Here is a 15,319-nt window from a genome sequence, read left to right as displayed (position 1 = left end):
CAGCTAGTACACGGCTGGTGAGGGCTGAGAATTGACAGCTGTCAGGGTGGTCAGCAGCACCAGGTACGGTCCTTTCCAGCGAGGCTCGAGTGTCTGGACTCAGTGTAGCTGCAACCTGGAACTGATGGGATGTCTCAGGGGTCTCCGGGGCATAGGCTGCTGTCAGCTGTGAGCAGATTTCTTTCTGTATCACCTGTAGGTCTTTTAGCCTGGCACACAAATCATTATTACTATGGCACTATGACATGTTGGTTCAGTAACATCATCTAATACAGTCAGGGGGGCTGAGGCCCCATATAAGATCTCAAAGGGGGTAAGGCTGAATCTGGAAGGGGTATTTCTTGCTCTGAAGAGAGCAAGAGGGAAGGAGTGTCACCCAGTCTGTGCCAGTCTCCATGGTTAATTTGGTCAGGGTCTCTTTTAGAGTTCTATTTATTTACCCTACCTGTCCTGAACTTTGAGGTCTGTAAATACAATGTAATTTCCAATCGACCTCTAAATACTTGGCCACACCCTGGCTTACCTTGGCAACGAAAGTAGGGCCGTTGTCTGACCAGATTACCTTGGGCATTCCAAATCGGAGGAAGATTTCTTCCAGTATCTTCTTGATGATTGCAGAGGCCGTCTCTTGTTTGGTGAGGAAAGCTTCTATCTATTCCTGAAAAAGTATCTACAAGCACTAGGAGATACTTGTGATTATATTTTTCTGGTTTTATCTCAGTGAAGTTCACTTCGACTTTTCACCAAACTCTCTAGGTCTCTTTGCCCTGTTTGCTTGTTAAGCATTCACTTATTGACATACCTTATACTTTCTACTGTCTCTCTGGCTAAAATCTTAAAGTCTATTACATACACTTAACTACTTGGACAAACTTTTTATCTCCTAAATGAGTCCATTTCTGTATTTGGCAAAGTGAGTCTTTCCTTTATTCTCTGGGGAGTATAGCTTTTCCCTCAAGTGTGCCATTGTCTTTTTTTTTTAAAGCAATTTGGGCCTTTTCTAAGTGAGGCCATCCCTTAGTCCGATCCTAGTTCTCAGTGGCTGTCTCTTGCAGGCCTGCAACCAGGATGGGCTCCTGCATAACCATTTTTCGAGCCACTTTATCTGCTTCGTTATTGCCCCATGTCACTGAATCTCTTCCCTCCTGATATCCTGAGCAATGAATAGTACTCACAGTTGTTGGCTTCATCAGGACATCCAAGAGATGGCAAAGGCATCTGCGGCACTGATGTACTGGGGGGTTGAGCCATCCCAGATGACATTGTGTTGTCCACCATGGCAGCACCCACTTGTCTCTGACCTTCATTCATGAAGAGAACTGTTCCCGTCTGTGGACAAGGTCCTCGGGTTTCAGCAGGGGTCAATCAGCCAGTCGCAGAGGTCTTTCCTCCACCCATGGGCTTCTGCCAGTGCTTGACACTCGTGCTGTGGTGGCTCCAGGTCCGGATTGGGCAGCAAGGTGACCAGATTGTCCCCAACCGGTGGAGAATCTAGTCCATGGCAGCTGACCAGTGGTCCCATCTTTTGGGACACTCTATTCAAAGGCAGAACATCAGCCACTCTATCACAGTTTAAGTCCTGGATTGGGTGATAATTGTTAGTGCCCGGCTGGCAGGAGTGATATGTTCCAAGTAGAACAGCGCTAAGCCATTCATCTCCCAGCATCAGGTACTGGTGCACTGAGACAGGTCTTAAGCTCCGCATACACAGTCTGTAGATATGCATACACATGGCCTCACCCAGCCATTTCAGCCCACGCAAGCCATTTTGGAGAGCAATTTTCTCATGAGCAAGGGATAGGGGCAGTCAGGGATGACTATGAACTAGTGGGTTACCCGGCCCACGCCAAGGTCCACTGTTCTTCGGGCAGTCCATAAGTATTGTTTGTTGCCAGTAGGCCCCTGTACCCAAGGTCTTTGGATACTGGCCCACTGGAGCATAGGAGCACAGAGCATTGGGTCCCTGTATCCACACTTCCCTTCTATCTCTGTACATAGCCAGCACTCTAGGACCAAGAAGCTCTCCAGTGGCCCCTTTTGTTCTTTCTTTTTTTTTTTTTTTTTTTTTTTTTTTTTTTTTTGGTTCTTTTTTTTTCGGAGCTGGGGATCGAACCCAGGGCCTTGCGCTTCCTAGGTAAGCGCTCTACCACTGAGCTAAATCCCCAGCCCCTCCCTTTTGTTCTTTCTTGGGCAGTCCCTGACCCAGTGTCCTTTTTTTTCTTCGTATTAGGCACACTGATCTTTAGCCAGGAATTCTCTTCTGTTGCCAGGTACTATCTTCTTAGGTTCCCTAACTACTGTGGCCAGTATATGTTCCTCTCTTGTCTTTTATCTCTCTTTAGCTCTCTAGCTTCCTCTTCTTTTAGTCTCTTTTCTTCCCTAGCTTCCTGCACTCTTTACCTCTTTCTTTCTTTCTTTCTTTTTTTTCTGTCTCTCTGCATCTTCTTCTACAGCTATTAGGTGCTGTCCACTTTTCTGCACAGACCCTGAACCATGCATCAACTTACAATAACTCTCTCAGCGACTTAGCTTAACCCTTCAAGTTTCTGTAACTTTCTCTTCATATCTTTTCCTTATCTTAGCCAGATTGGTGGGGCACTTTCCAGCCCCTAGGAGACCCACCCTTGGAGCCTGGGGGCAGACCTGGAGCACTCCCTACCTTCAGGGGTATGAAGAGAGCAGGCAGAAGTGAGGGCCTTCTATGCGTGTCTGGAACATTTTTTTCTGGTCTCCAGTAGGATTCCGTCTTTCCTCAGTGGTAAAGAAGACCTGTAATAGTTACTAACAAGCATATCAAATGGGATGGTGAGAAAACAAGAGAATCTTGAGAATAGAGTCTACCGAAGAGGGCAAACAGCATTTAGTCACACAGCTAAACCAGGAGGCCTTTCTTGGAACAAAAAGGCCATTGTCAGTGTCAGCTCCATGGCTTTGCCTCTCAAGAGAACCAGCCTCCAAATGACACTAGGCTTCTAGTAACAACTAATAACAAAAGGATGGAGAGATGGTTAGAAACTGGGTGCTAGATGCCAGGGGGCTGATAAAAGAATTGTAACCAGTTCACCTGGGGCTATCAGGACCTCAGTAGTAGCCCTTTACCAAACTGTCTCACTGGGTTTAAAGGCCCATGGAAAAGAAAACATTAATCCTGACCTTGGCTACCTCCAAGTAATTTAGTGCTGGAGACTGACTCCTCCCTTGGAATAAAGACAGCAGATAAGGCAGGCTTCCTTAAAGAACTTCTCTAAATGAGCACTCTCCTTCTGTGAGCAAATGTCAGAAATTCCTTTCCTGTTCTTGTTTTCCTTATAGCCCCACCTAGCTCTCAGCCTTTTTAGATTATTCTTCTGTAGCATTTCTAACACAGCCTGTCCCTTTTTTATAGCCTATTAACAGCATTTCTGATCTTTTAGGCAGCTACGCACTAAGTGTCATACCGGCTGAAACTCCACCTTTAAGATTCTTTGCTCCCAAGCAAAATTTAAATCCTTTTCCAGCTTATCTCAGCTGTCCACCATGAGATTCCCAGAGATCGCGAACCAAGGTGTAGTAATTCACTAAGAAATCTCTCTATAGTGTTTCTTTTTACCTTAAGCCTTTTCCTTTTAAACAGCTCCTGAAGAGCCAGAAAAATTGGGTGAGACTTGAGAAGTCCCCATGCTCGCTGCAGCAGCTCCGCAGCTAATTTCGCTCCCCTCTACTGTGTGCTGCGAGCACAAGCACAGATAAAACACTATTTTAAAAATTAACTTTGGCTATCAACCAACACACCGCCACTAGAGCGGGGTCCATAAGATTAAGTTTCTTACTAAGCATTAAGGGGACCAAGTAAAACTCTTCGACGAACAAAGCAAACAGTTTCATGATTTCAAACACAGTCGTCAGTCCAAGATTTTAAACACGGTCGTCAGTCCAAATTCAAACACGAAACAAAAGTCAAAAAAACACTGGACAATACCACAGAAAACAATCCAGACAAACAAGACCAAGACAAAGCATCCTATAACCAATTTCCACAGATGCCTGGTACCTTCAGTACCTGGCCCAAACTGCAGCTTAACCTTAGCTGCTTCTGGGATACCAAACACAGAAACAGAATACAGACAACAGACACTAACACATCTAAGCACACTTGTCCGTGCCTATACTTAAATAGGCAGCCGAACTCGACCTCCAAAGTCACAGTCAGATCTTTTTGACTGTCCGTTGCCGGGTCCTCCCGACAAAATTCGGCTCGAGGAACGTTTCTCACGCGTCCCAGAGCCAGGACCCAACAAAGGCTGACTCGTGGAACGTCTCTCACGAGTCCCAGAGCCTGCGCGATTGGGGCGTCCCCCGGTGCGCTTTCTAAAAAGGAAAAAAAGAAAGAAAAAGACTATTCGGAGTAGGAATCCTTCATCTACTCACAGGCGCCATTTCGGGGTGGGGAACCTTCTTCCACCCGTGCACAGGGCAGGAAACCTTCTTCTGCCCAGACAGTGCACTAAGACTCTCGTGCACAGGGCAGGAATCCTTCATCTGCCCAGACAGTGCACTAAGACCTTAAACCGGTACCGAAAAACACAGACTACAGGACTTAATTCACACACACTCACACACATGAGCACAAACAAAAGAGAAAAAAAAAAACAAAAACAAAACCGACGTCGACTTCGTGTCGACCAGAGGCACTGAAACTGATCGGCAGGTCGCAGACCTTGCCTAACAAACCGGTCGTCAAGGAGTAAAGTCTCCTCTGGACCTATCAGATGGGGTTCACCAGGCGTCCCTGGTCCCCCCTTGTCCTCCTGGGACGTCTCCCAGGGCGAACGGACGGTGGGTACCTGGACACGTCTATCCCTATCCACCCCGCTCTCCTTCCTGGAGCGCGGTCTCACTGAGCGTCCGCAAAACCGAAACAGCGATCGCACCAGATTCCCAGACAGAACATAGACACAGACCCAGACACAGCGCTGAGATAAAACAGAGAATCTTACCTCCAAGTGGGTCTAGGACCCCTGGGTGGTCGCGCAGATCCCGGACGAGCCCCCAAATGAAAGACCCCCGAAGGGAGCCCCCCACTCAAGTCTCGGGAAAGACGCGCACCCAGTAGGACACAGACACCGACCTGCTGTAATCACACGAGGAAGATTTATTGTGAGCGAGATGAAACGAGAGCTCAGGCCAGCATGCTGGGGTCGAGACTCATACGCCACACAGGGAGTAGAGGAGTTCGACCCCGACCTGAATTTTCACAGAGCTTATAAAGGAAAAAACCACAAACCAGGGGGATCAAGAGGGAGGGAGGAGGGGAATTCCAAAACCATAAACTGCCCATACAATTTAGGACTTTGTGACATTGTGATTAGGGGTAGTGACATTTTACAGGGCCATTGGACCATTGTGGCCGGAGGCTATGGGTCATTGTGGCTGTTCCAGGAAACCTTTCATGCAAGAATGTTCCGGGAACCATTGTACAGCAAGGGAGGGGCGAAAAGTTCATGTTCTCACAGACCCTACCTCTTCTTTTTGGGTAGCTAGGCGGCTTATTATTAATTTTTAATCCTTCAATATACAACTTGTTGGGATTTAAATCTCGGCTCACATCCAGACAGAACACACCAAGCCAACATGGTTCCATGTGGAGAAGTTTAATGAGAGAAGAAGAGTAGAAGAGGGGAGGAGTAAAGGAGGCCAGCCATGGGCACGTGGAGGGAAGGGGGGATGGGGAGAGAAGGGATGAAGGGGAAGAAGGCATGAGATCAGAGAAGAGAAAAGCAATGAGCAAGAGGGAGAGGAGAGGGCAAGTAGCCCCCTTTATAGTCAGGCACAACTGGCTGTTGCCAGGCAACTGTGGGGTGGAGCTTAGACAGAATACCAACACTACTGTTTTTTTTTTTTTTTGGTTTTTTTTTTTTTTTTTTTTTTTGGAGCTGGGGACCGAACCCAGACTACTGTTTTTTTTTTAATTTGTTAATTTATTCTGAGTAAACATTTGCTCATAACACTTTCTCAGAACTACAAATGAATGCCAGAGAATTATCTCCGTAGGTAAAGTTGGTTGTTGCTAAACCTAATAATCTGAGTTCAATCCCTGAAATGCCCATCTTATTCCTACAAATTTTTCTCTTCTTTTAACACTTGGGCTGTGGCATATACACAATACACACCAGCACATACATAAATGATTTTTAAACCCAAGTAAGGACCTGTGGAGAGCCGCAATAACATTCACCACCACAAGATGGCGCTGGCTTCCACTGTGCCCCACGTGGAAAGCCGGGATAGCTTTTGCCATTACAAGATGGCGCTGGCCTCCGCCGCGCCAGCCGACTTCCTTTCAGGAAGTTAACTGTGTGCGCATGTGCAAGAGTGCCTTCGTGCCAGGTCTTTGCCCACTCCGGGGCGTGCCTAATGAGATCATGGGTAAGTGACCAATCAGATGTGGATGCGCCGCGCTAGGGTGTATATAAGCCCCGCCATGCCGGCGCCCCGGCCCTCTCTTTAAGATACAATAAACATTTAAGCTGCAGAAGAATTCATGTGTCCCCGCGTGTTCTTGCTGGCGAGATAGCACGGGGCAAGGACCAATGAGGTCACTGGAACCAGAGGACTCCCTGAGTTTTATGTCTAGAGCTCACATAGAGAAAATAGATAATAGACAGCAATAAGTTGTTCTCTCACTACCACATAGATGCCATAGCATAGGTGTATACATTCCAACATTTCTAAATGTATGAAATTAACAAAGCAAATAAATAACCCAATTAGTGAGAACATATGAAAACATTTGCCAGTTTAAATATTTTATATTAGGATGTCTTTATTTTATTTTATTAATTGTTTTATTTATTTACATCCCAAATGTTGCTCCTCCTCCAGATCCCCCATTACAGAGTTCTTCCCCAACTCAGAGGCCTCTTTGCCTCAGAGAGAGTACTCTTCCATTCACAGCCTGACTCCCAGGAGGCCTGCCCAAACCCGGGGCACAGGAGGCCTTCTTTGAAAAGACACAGTGCTGCCTGCCTCCCAAGAACGATTTCAAGGGGCTGGAGAGAGAAATCTGTGGTTAATAGCAGCATTTGTAAACCTAGGTTCCATTCTTAGCACCCACAGAAGAGCTCACATCTGTTTACAACTACAGTTTCATCAGAATCATAAAACTAAACAGTTGGGTATAAGCTGATAGCTGGCACTGAGTTGGGTGAACATTTACAAGGTGCGGTGAGAAACATATATACTAGCTTACACTTAGAAGGGAAATACTCCATTATGGTGGGAAAGAACTGGGAACAGTGTTGTGAGTACAGCTCAACATTTGGCATAGACATCAAGAATTGCATTGCAAATAGGAATTTCCAACACTTCTAAACTTTGAGTTCTCCATAACAATCCAATTTTCAGAGGAAGCTTCATTTTCTAAAGTTTGCACAAGGGCTGGAGAGATGGCTCAGTGGTTAAGAGCACTGACTGCTCTTCCAAAGGACCTGAATTCCATTCCCAGCAACCACATGGTGGCTCACAACCATCTGTAATGGGGATCCGATGCCATCTTCTGGTCTGTCCAAAGACAGTGACAGTGTACTCACATACATGGGATAAATAAATGAAGCTTTTTTAAAAAAATAAAGTTTGCATAAATGCAAAGCAGCATTGCTAGGTTAGAATCCAGTGTTCAAACTCATGATCTCTGGAGGCTACTTTATATTTAAAAAGAAAAATTCTGGAGTCAATATTAATGACCATGACCTAGTAAAATAGATTTGTTGAAGACAATGTCATTGTTCCTAGGCACTATGTGTATCATAAAGGTGTTTAACCTACTGTAAGACAACAAAGTTATGAATATAGGCATTTAAAACATATTAATAGTTTGTGGTTTGTAGCATGGTTACCCTGAACTTCGTGGCTAATGACCACTTGTAAGTATGTACATACCTTACCTGTCTTTCCGGCTCTGAGTTAACTTATGCAGAATGATATTCTCAAGCTCCACTCATTTGTCTGCAGAACTGATGATGTCTTTGGTTTTTAATACCTGCATAGATGTACCACATTTTCCTTATCCATTCTTCAGTTGAGGGACGTCAAGGCTGAGGCAGGAGGATTTCTTTGAACTCAAGATCGAATCCTGTCAGGGCCGCCTGTGTCAAACACACAGACAACATGGAGGCATGTGCAAATATCGATTTTTATGTTAATTATATCTTCATTTCAAAAACAATTGAGATCTTACACCCTCATTCTTCCAAGCAAAGAGCACAAGAATAGAATAAGAACAACCACAAGATGGCGGCGACGCCGGCCGGACCACGTGACTGCCGCTCCTGTTCCCTCTCTTGCAGGGAAGAACCGCGTTACCTCGGAGCCGGCGCAAAGATAGCCGGCTCATTGTTAAGGGAAGCCAAGGTAACCCGGCTGAGGGCGCGCTCTAGCTCTGGCTGCCTAGTGAACGCGCACGCGGGGAGCGCGCCGGCCGAACGTCCAGCCGCACGCGCCCGTTCCTCCTCGAGACCGGAGGAGGTGCGGCGTGGAGGAGGGGAGCAGTGTGCGCATGCGCCTGAGCTTGACGGGTTTTGAAATGGCTTCTCTGTTAACCCCGGCCCGACTCAGGTGAAGGTCTGGTCAGTGTTTTGCTCTGGAGCGGTGGGAGGCCGAGGCGGGCTGACTCCGCTTGTTCGCGGCGGGTCGGCGGAGGAGTAGGGAGCGCGTGATGTGGCGGCCGCGGGCGGGTGGGTGATGGCGGCCGCGGCGGGGCCGGCGAGCGAGGGACGCGGTCCCTTTTGTGCGGGTCGGAGCAGGCCCCGCGCGCCGCGCCCTTCCCCCAGCGCGGCGGCTCCAGGCCCCTCAGGTGCGGCCTGCGCCCCTTGGTCTGAACCGGCCGGAGGCCGTGCGTTCTCGGGCCTGCGCTGGCGCGGTGCTGAGCCCCGGCCCAGCCCAGGGCGGCGGGGAGTGTTTTCAGGACTTGGAAGCTCTCTCAGACCGGCCTGAGGGCCTCAGGGACTGCGACGACCCGCAGGCCCCTGAGGGAGCTGTGGCCGTGGCCTGAGGCGTGGGTTCCATCTTCCGCTGCCCGTGCTCTACGGAGGCTGGCGCGGAAGGAAGATGGGTGTCCCCAGCCCGGGATGCCAGGCCCATCTTTTCCTTTTCTCTTAGATCCTTCCGGGAGGGGTCTTCGCAGTGGTTCTTTTTGAGATGCGCGTTCTCCCAACTGCCTCTCCACCCCCGGAGTGGAGACTAGGGTGACAAAGGCCATAGTGACTTCCCAGTCCTTAAAGTAATGTTCGTTATTGGGATGGTATTGGTCAGTGCCTCGCCTTTATGGGGGAGGGGGGTCTCGACGCAGTTTCCGTTACTGATTTAACCCCAGTTCAGGACCTCCGTTCATCGCCCAAAGAAACACTAAGGCTTTCTGTATCTATAAAGTTGCTGATTTCGTTTGTCCATGTAGAGTTTCGGCATATAGCCCTAGCTGGTCTGTAACGTCATATAAACCACGCCGGCCTGGGGTTTACAGAGATCCGCCTGCCTCTGCCTCCGGAGTGCTGGGTTTAAAGGCAGCGCCACCAAGCCACCCCACGCCTTTTTAGGAAATGTCAGTGTAGTTACTGAAGGAAGTTCCTTTAAGTCCACCGCTAAGGATTTATCATTTAAATAGAGTATTCATAGCGATCTGTTGCTGGGTTGATAGTGCGTTTAGTGCGTTTTCTTTCAAATGTTCAGTTGGCACTCATTCTACTTCTGGTTCTCATTTGGAACATGTCTTTAATATATCAGTTTCTCTAAACTAGCCTTTTGTTGTTTCCTTTCTTTATAGATATCTGCTGTAGAAGAGAAGCAAGTGAAGGTTTCCCCCCCTTGCATCATGGCTCAGTTTGGAGGACAGAAGAATCCTCCATGGGCTACTCAGTTTACAGCCACGGCGGTGTCACAACCAGGTCAGGCAACTGAGTCTGTGAGGGCTGTCTCAGTTGTGATTTAGTCTAATGCAGAGGACAGTAAAATGATTGGAAATGATTTACCCTTTATTTTTAAAGAAACTTTTGAAAATTAACACAGGAACAAAAACAAAACCGTTTATCCAGCAGTTTGAGCGCTTTTATAGTCTTAATTTCCTTTTTTGTTATTTGTGTCTTAACGTTTTTAATTTACGGAGGGACTTTGCCATTTGAGTCTTGCCGTTCTTTGTCTTCCACTGTACTTTATCATTTTCGTTGGCCTTTGATACACAGTCTTCATTAGCAGTAGTCCTTTCGTATGAGCCACCACACCCAGCTTATAGTTTTCAAATGCCTGAAGTTTCTCTTTTTTTTCTTTCGGGTTTTTGGTTTTTAGACAGGTTTGTCTGTGTAACCAGTAGACTTGGCTGTCCTGGAACTCACTCTGAGGACCAGGCTGGCCTCGAACTCAGAGATCCGCCTGCCTCTGCCTCCCAAATGCTGGAACATAATTAAAGTTGATTTAGCTGTGTTTTATAGATCATGAATTTATTAGAGAGAATGAGCCAACTAGCTGGTCCTCCTTCCTTGCTTCTGTCCTTCCTTCTCTGTGGTGCTGGGGATTTGATCGTAGTGAGCTTCAAATAGAATGCATTTTGTTTAGCATGTTTTCAGTTTTAAGAAGATACATTTTAGGCCAGGTATGGTGGCACACATCTCAAAACAACAAAAAGCAAAAAAACAAAACTTAAAACAGCAGCAAAAGAAAAAAGCCAAAATATTATAAAGTAAGTATATCTAATTTTTCTTTATTTTTTTCCTGGTCATAGTCATACATGCCTTTCATTCTGACATTTGGGAGGCACAGGCGGGTGTATCTCTGAGTTCCGGGACAGCCAGGTCTACACAGAGAGACCTTATCTAGAGGATGGGAGAGCTGGGTACACACACACACAGGAAATCAGAGATAAGTGAAATGAATTTAGGTTGCCAGTCTTGATGACAAGTACATTTACCCAGTGATCCTTCTCGCCGCCTTGTTGTGTATGTATAATGTATATGAGTGCAGGTAAGTGTGTGTGGAGGTTAGTGGCCAACTTTTGGGAGTAGGTTCTCTCCTTCCACAATGGGCTCTGAGAATTGAACCCAGGTTGTCAGACTTGTATGGCAAGTGATTTACCCCATTGAGTAATATTGCTGCTACATTTATAGTTTCAATTGTTTACATTTATGTAGAAATACTGACTATGAGAATTTAGTGCCAGGGACCTTATAAGACATGTTTTGGTAGTAAAGTGCTTACACAGTACCCACAAAGCCTTGGATTTGATTTCTAGCACCTCAAAGCAGGTGTGGTGCCACAGATCTGAAATCAAGCACTCACTCCTGTGGTAGAGGCAGGAGGATCAGAAGTTCAAGTCATACTTTATTGAGTTTCAGGCTACCCTTGACTGAAAGTGTTCTCTGTCTGTCTGTCTGTCTCTGTCTGTCTCTGTCTGTCTCTCTCTCTCTCTCTCTCTCTCTCTCTCTCTCTCTGTGTGTGTGTGTGTGTGTGTGTGTGTGTGTCGATCGTGTGTGTAGCCTGGGGGTAGGGGGTGGGTGAGATGGGTTGGTGGCTGGTGTTCAGTCCTTTAACGCCAGAACGTTTAGAGGCATTTAGGAGGTGGATTTCTATCAGTGTCAGTTCAGCCCAGCATGGTCTACATAGCAAGTTTCAGGGCTAAATAATGAGATCCTGTCTCAACCAAAAACAAACAAACAAACAAACAAAAACCCAATTACTAATAGTTTAAGGGAAAAAAATGTAAGCATCAAAGGAACACTTAGTTTCAAAATAAAGTCAAAAAAATTACTGCAGTTTTCCAGAGGCATAAATTAAAAAATAAGTAAGTAAAAAGTTATTTGTTACTTATGGTGGGGTTTCGTTTTGTTTTTGTCCCCCCCCCCAGGGCTTTTTTTACATGTGCAGGGCCAAGCACAGTTTGCAGCAGTTCTATACATGCACCCTGTAGATTGCAGGTCCAACCGTACCTGTCCACCCGTGGTTGTCCTCGTACAATTCCTACTGCTTTGATAAAGACTGTAACCAAAAAACAACTTGGCTGTGGAGTTTATTTTAACTATCAGGTCACTCCATCCCTCAGAGAAGTCAAGGCAGGAAGTCAAGTTAGGAACCTAATGTTCCACAGGTTTGACTATAGGCCTGTCATGGAGGAATTTTCTCAATTGTAGCTCCCTCTAAGATAACTCTAGTCAGGTTGACAGGGAGAAAATGCCAGGATAATTAGCCTCTTGTCAACTGGAAGCACAAACACATTGTTCTAATTATGGTTAGCATTGCTGTGATGAAACACTGACCAAGAGCAACTTGGGAGGGAAGGGTTTATTGGCTTACAGTGCTCATCCTTGAAGGAAGTCAGAACAGAACTCAGAACTCAAACTGGGCTGGAACTTGGAGGCAGAGGTTGATGCAGAGACCCCAGAGGAGTGTAGCTTACTGCTTTATTCCACATGACTTGCTCAGTTTGCTTTCTTAAAGAACCCAGGACTATCAGCCCAGGGGGGGCTCTATCCACAGTTGGCCAAGCCCTTTCCCCTCATCCACTAATTAAGAAGATGCCCTACAGGCTTGCCTACAGTCCAATCTTATGGTGGCATTTTCTAAATTGAGGCTTCCACTCCAGAGAACTCTTGTCAAATTGTAATAAAACTAGCCAGCAGATATATTATATTTGGTTGTGAGCCTAGCCTTTAACGGCTGAGCCATCTCTCCAGCCCCAGCAGATATATTATAAATCAGTTATAACTTTTTCTTCTTGTTTATCTCTGTGATATCTTATTGATAGCAATAGCTCACTATAAAACACACTTGAAACTTTTTCCAAGATGGTTTCTCTGTGTGGCCTATGTATGTATGTATGTATGTATGTATGTATGTATGTATGTATGTATATATGTGTTATGTATTTATGAGAGAATGTTTTGTCTACATACATGTATCTGTGACTGTCTTGGAACTTTGTAAACCAGACTAGCCTCAGATTAGAGATCCATTTGCCTCTGCCTTTGGGTGTGTGCTACCCTGCCTGGTTTATAGTTTTCTAAGTACAGTACAGTCTTCAGCCCCAGATGACAAGTATTGAGAGGCAAAGCAAAACAAAGGTTTCACTTACTGGTTCTGATGTCTTATTAATCACAATCTATCCTTCAGCCCCACTGACCAGAACTACAGATTCTTAATACAAAACAGCACAGGAACACCCCTGACAGAGCAAGGACCTTCAATTTAGTGCCATACTATATAGTCTTGGCTTGCAATTTACTATGTAGAGTAGACTGGAGCTTGGACGCAGAGATCCACCTTCCTCTGACTCCCAAGTACTGCCCAAGTGCTAAGATTAGAGGCTTTTGCCTTTGCGCATGTGTATCTTTCTTGTAGTCTAGGTTATCCTGGTATTACTTTTCTAGCCTTTAACTACTGCCTCCATTTCTTTCTTTTTTTTTTTTTTTTTTTTTTTCTTTTTCTTTTTCTTTTTTTCGGAGCTGGGAACCGAACCCAGGGCCTTGCACTTGCTAGGCAAGCGCTCTACCACTGAGCTAAATCCCCAACCCCCCTCCATTTCTTAAGAGCTGGGATTCTAGGTATGTACTACTGCACCCTGGTTTTTTGGGTTTGTTTGTTTGTTTTTTCCTTGAGATTATTTTTTATTTGTGTGTATATATCAGTGTTAGTGAATGCCACCCACATGTGTGAATGCCTGTGTAGGCCAGAAGAGGGTGTCAGCTCCCTTAGAGCTGGAGTAGTTACAGACAGTTGTAAGCCACCCAGTACGAGTGTTGTGAACCCAACACTTGCCTTTCTGGAAGAACAGCAAATGTATGAGTGCTGCCTGCATCTATGTATATGTGGGACTTGTATGCCTGGTGTCTTTTGGAGGTCAGAAGAGGTACCCTGGAAATATTTTCCACTGGAAATCTGTCAAAGTCAGGTCCTCCCAGCACCTCCTCTTACTTTCTCATCTGCTTGTAGGTAAAACAGTCACTCTATTCTTTTACAATGTTGAAGATCAGGCTTCTACTTACCAAGCAATTGTTCTGTCATTTAGCTAGTTTTCTGCTCAAGAGTAAATTGTAGGTTAGTAAAATGGAAATTTTTTAAAGGTCTTGTCTATCTTTTGTTTTCTTTTGAGAAAGTCTGATATGGCCTTCTCTGACCTGGATCTTGTTAGCTTCGGCAAACTCTTGGTTGTCCTGTCTACAACCTCCTAATGCAGGGGTTACAGCCATTTGTTGCCATGTGTATTAGTTAGGGTTTCATTGCTGTGAAGAGACACTATAACGAAGTAACTCTTATAAAGGCAAACATTTAATGGGGCTGGCTTACAGTTTCACAGTGAAATACTTCTCCAACAAGCTCACACTTCCTTATAGTGCCACTTCCCATGGGCTAAGCATATTCAAACTACCACACCATGCTTGATTGAAAATAATTTTTATTTTTTGAGACTAGATCTTTCTATGTATCCTTAGCCGTCCTGGAACTTGATATATAGACCCAGGTGGATTCAGACTTAGAGAATCTGACTGCATTCTAGTCCTAGGATTAAAGGTGTGTGCCACCACTTCCAACTCTGACAGTCACTTCTGTTTAGACTCTGAGTCTAGATGAAGTTGGTTATGTTACTGAAGTGTAGGTGAGTAGAGCCAATTTTCCTTATATTTGCTATGGAAGTCATGGGAGATTACTTGGTCCGGAAACACGTAATCTTGGTCACTCTTCTCTCTTTTAATCTCATTGTAGCTGCACTAGGTGTTCAGCAGCCATCACTTCTGGGAGCATCCCCTACCATCTATACGCAGCAGACTGCATTGGCGGCCGCAGGCCTTACCACGCAGACGCCAGCAAACTATCAGTTAACACAAACTGCGGCACTGCAGCAGCAAGCTGCAGCTGTCTTACAGCAGGTGAGTCTTAAAGTGATGTCTGAGGTGATACAGTGATAGTCTACCTAGAGTTGCTGTCTGTTTTGTTCTCTTATTTGTTCATTCTTTTGTTTTTGAGACAGGTTGTCTGTATTGTTTATGTTTATCTTGAACACATGATGCTCCTACTTAGCATCCCAAGGGTTTACTAGTATGATTGTCTGCTACCTCTGTATTTCAACAGTGAACAATTGTAGACTAAAAAAAGCTATTGTCACAGGACACACCGTCAATCTCTGCAAGCTCTCTGCAGGCAGAGGGAGGCCGATCTCCCTAAGGTCGTGGCCAACCTGGCCTACAAATTGAGTTCCAAGTCAGCCAGAACAACTTTACCTGGTGGTACATACCTGTAATCTCAGCACGTGGGACAGGCGAGGAGGAGAATATTGAATTTGAGCCATTCCTGGAATACATAGCAG

At 45.6% G+C, this 15,319-nt stretch overlaps 1 protein-coding gene and 1 long non-coding RNA gene across 29 annotated transcripts in view; one reads left to right on the top strand and one right to left on the bottom strand.

Moving 5' to 3' along the window:
* Window positions 1-2,035: 2,035 nt before the first annotated feature.
* LOC120098953 (uncharacterized) lies at window positions 2,036-8,299 on the bottom strand. The gene is made up of 3 exons (XR_015645847.1): window positions 8,216-8,299; window positions 7,918-8,123; window positions 2,036-2,781 (listed from the first exon to the last, which is right to left on the bottom strand). It is a non-coding gene; the product is annotated as an uncharacterized LOC120098953 (long non-coding RNA).
* A 159-nt stretch (window positions 8,300-8,458) lies between these two features.
* Window positions 8,459-15,319, top strand: part of Ccar1 (cell division cycle and apoptosis regulator 1) — a 42,598-nt gene continuing 35,737 nt past the window's right edge. For 9 of the 28 annotated variants that reach the window (XM_087597832.1, XM_087597830.1, XM_087597828.1 and 6 more), the window contains exons 1-3: window positions 8,525-8,592; window positions 9,797-9,917; window positions 14,719-14,882. Coding sequence is in view for 19 of the 28 variants with exons in the window: in XM_087597825.1 (XP_087453951.1) it covers window positions 9,845-9,917; window positions 14,719-14,882 (237 nt within the window). In the remaining 9 variants the exon portion in view is untranslated. Of the gene's footprint in view, window positions 8,604-9,796; window positions 9,918-14,718; window positions 14,883-15,319 lie in introns of all 28 variants that reach the window. The other 19 variants (XM_087597835.1, XM_087597834.1, XM_087597827.1 and 16 more) reach the window with 3 other exon arrangements.

This window comes from Rattus norvegicus, chromosome 20 (genome assembly GCF_021556685.1).
Source record: "Rattus norvegicus strain SHRSP/BbbUtx chromosome 20, alternate assembly SHRSP_T2T, whole genome shotgun sequence".
Classification (NCBI taxonomy): Eukaryota; Metazoa; Chordata; class Mammalia; order Rodentia; family Muridae; genus Rattus; species Rattus norvegicus.
Note: the sequence above shows the minus strand (reverse complement) of the source record. Positions and strands in the feature narration are given on the sequence as shown.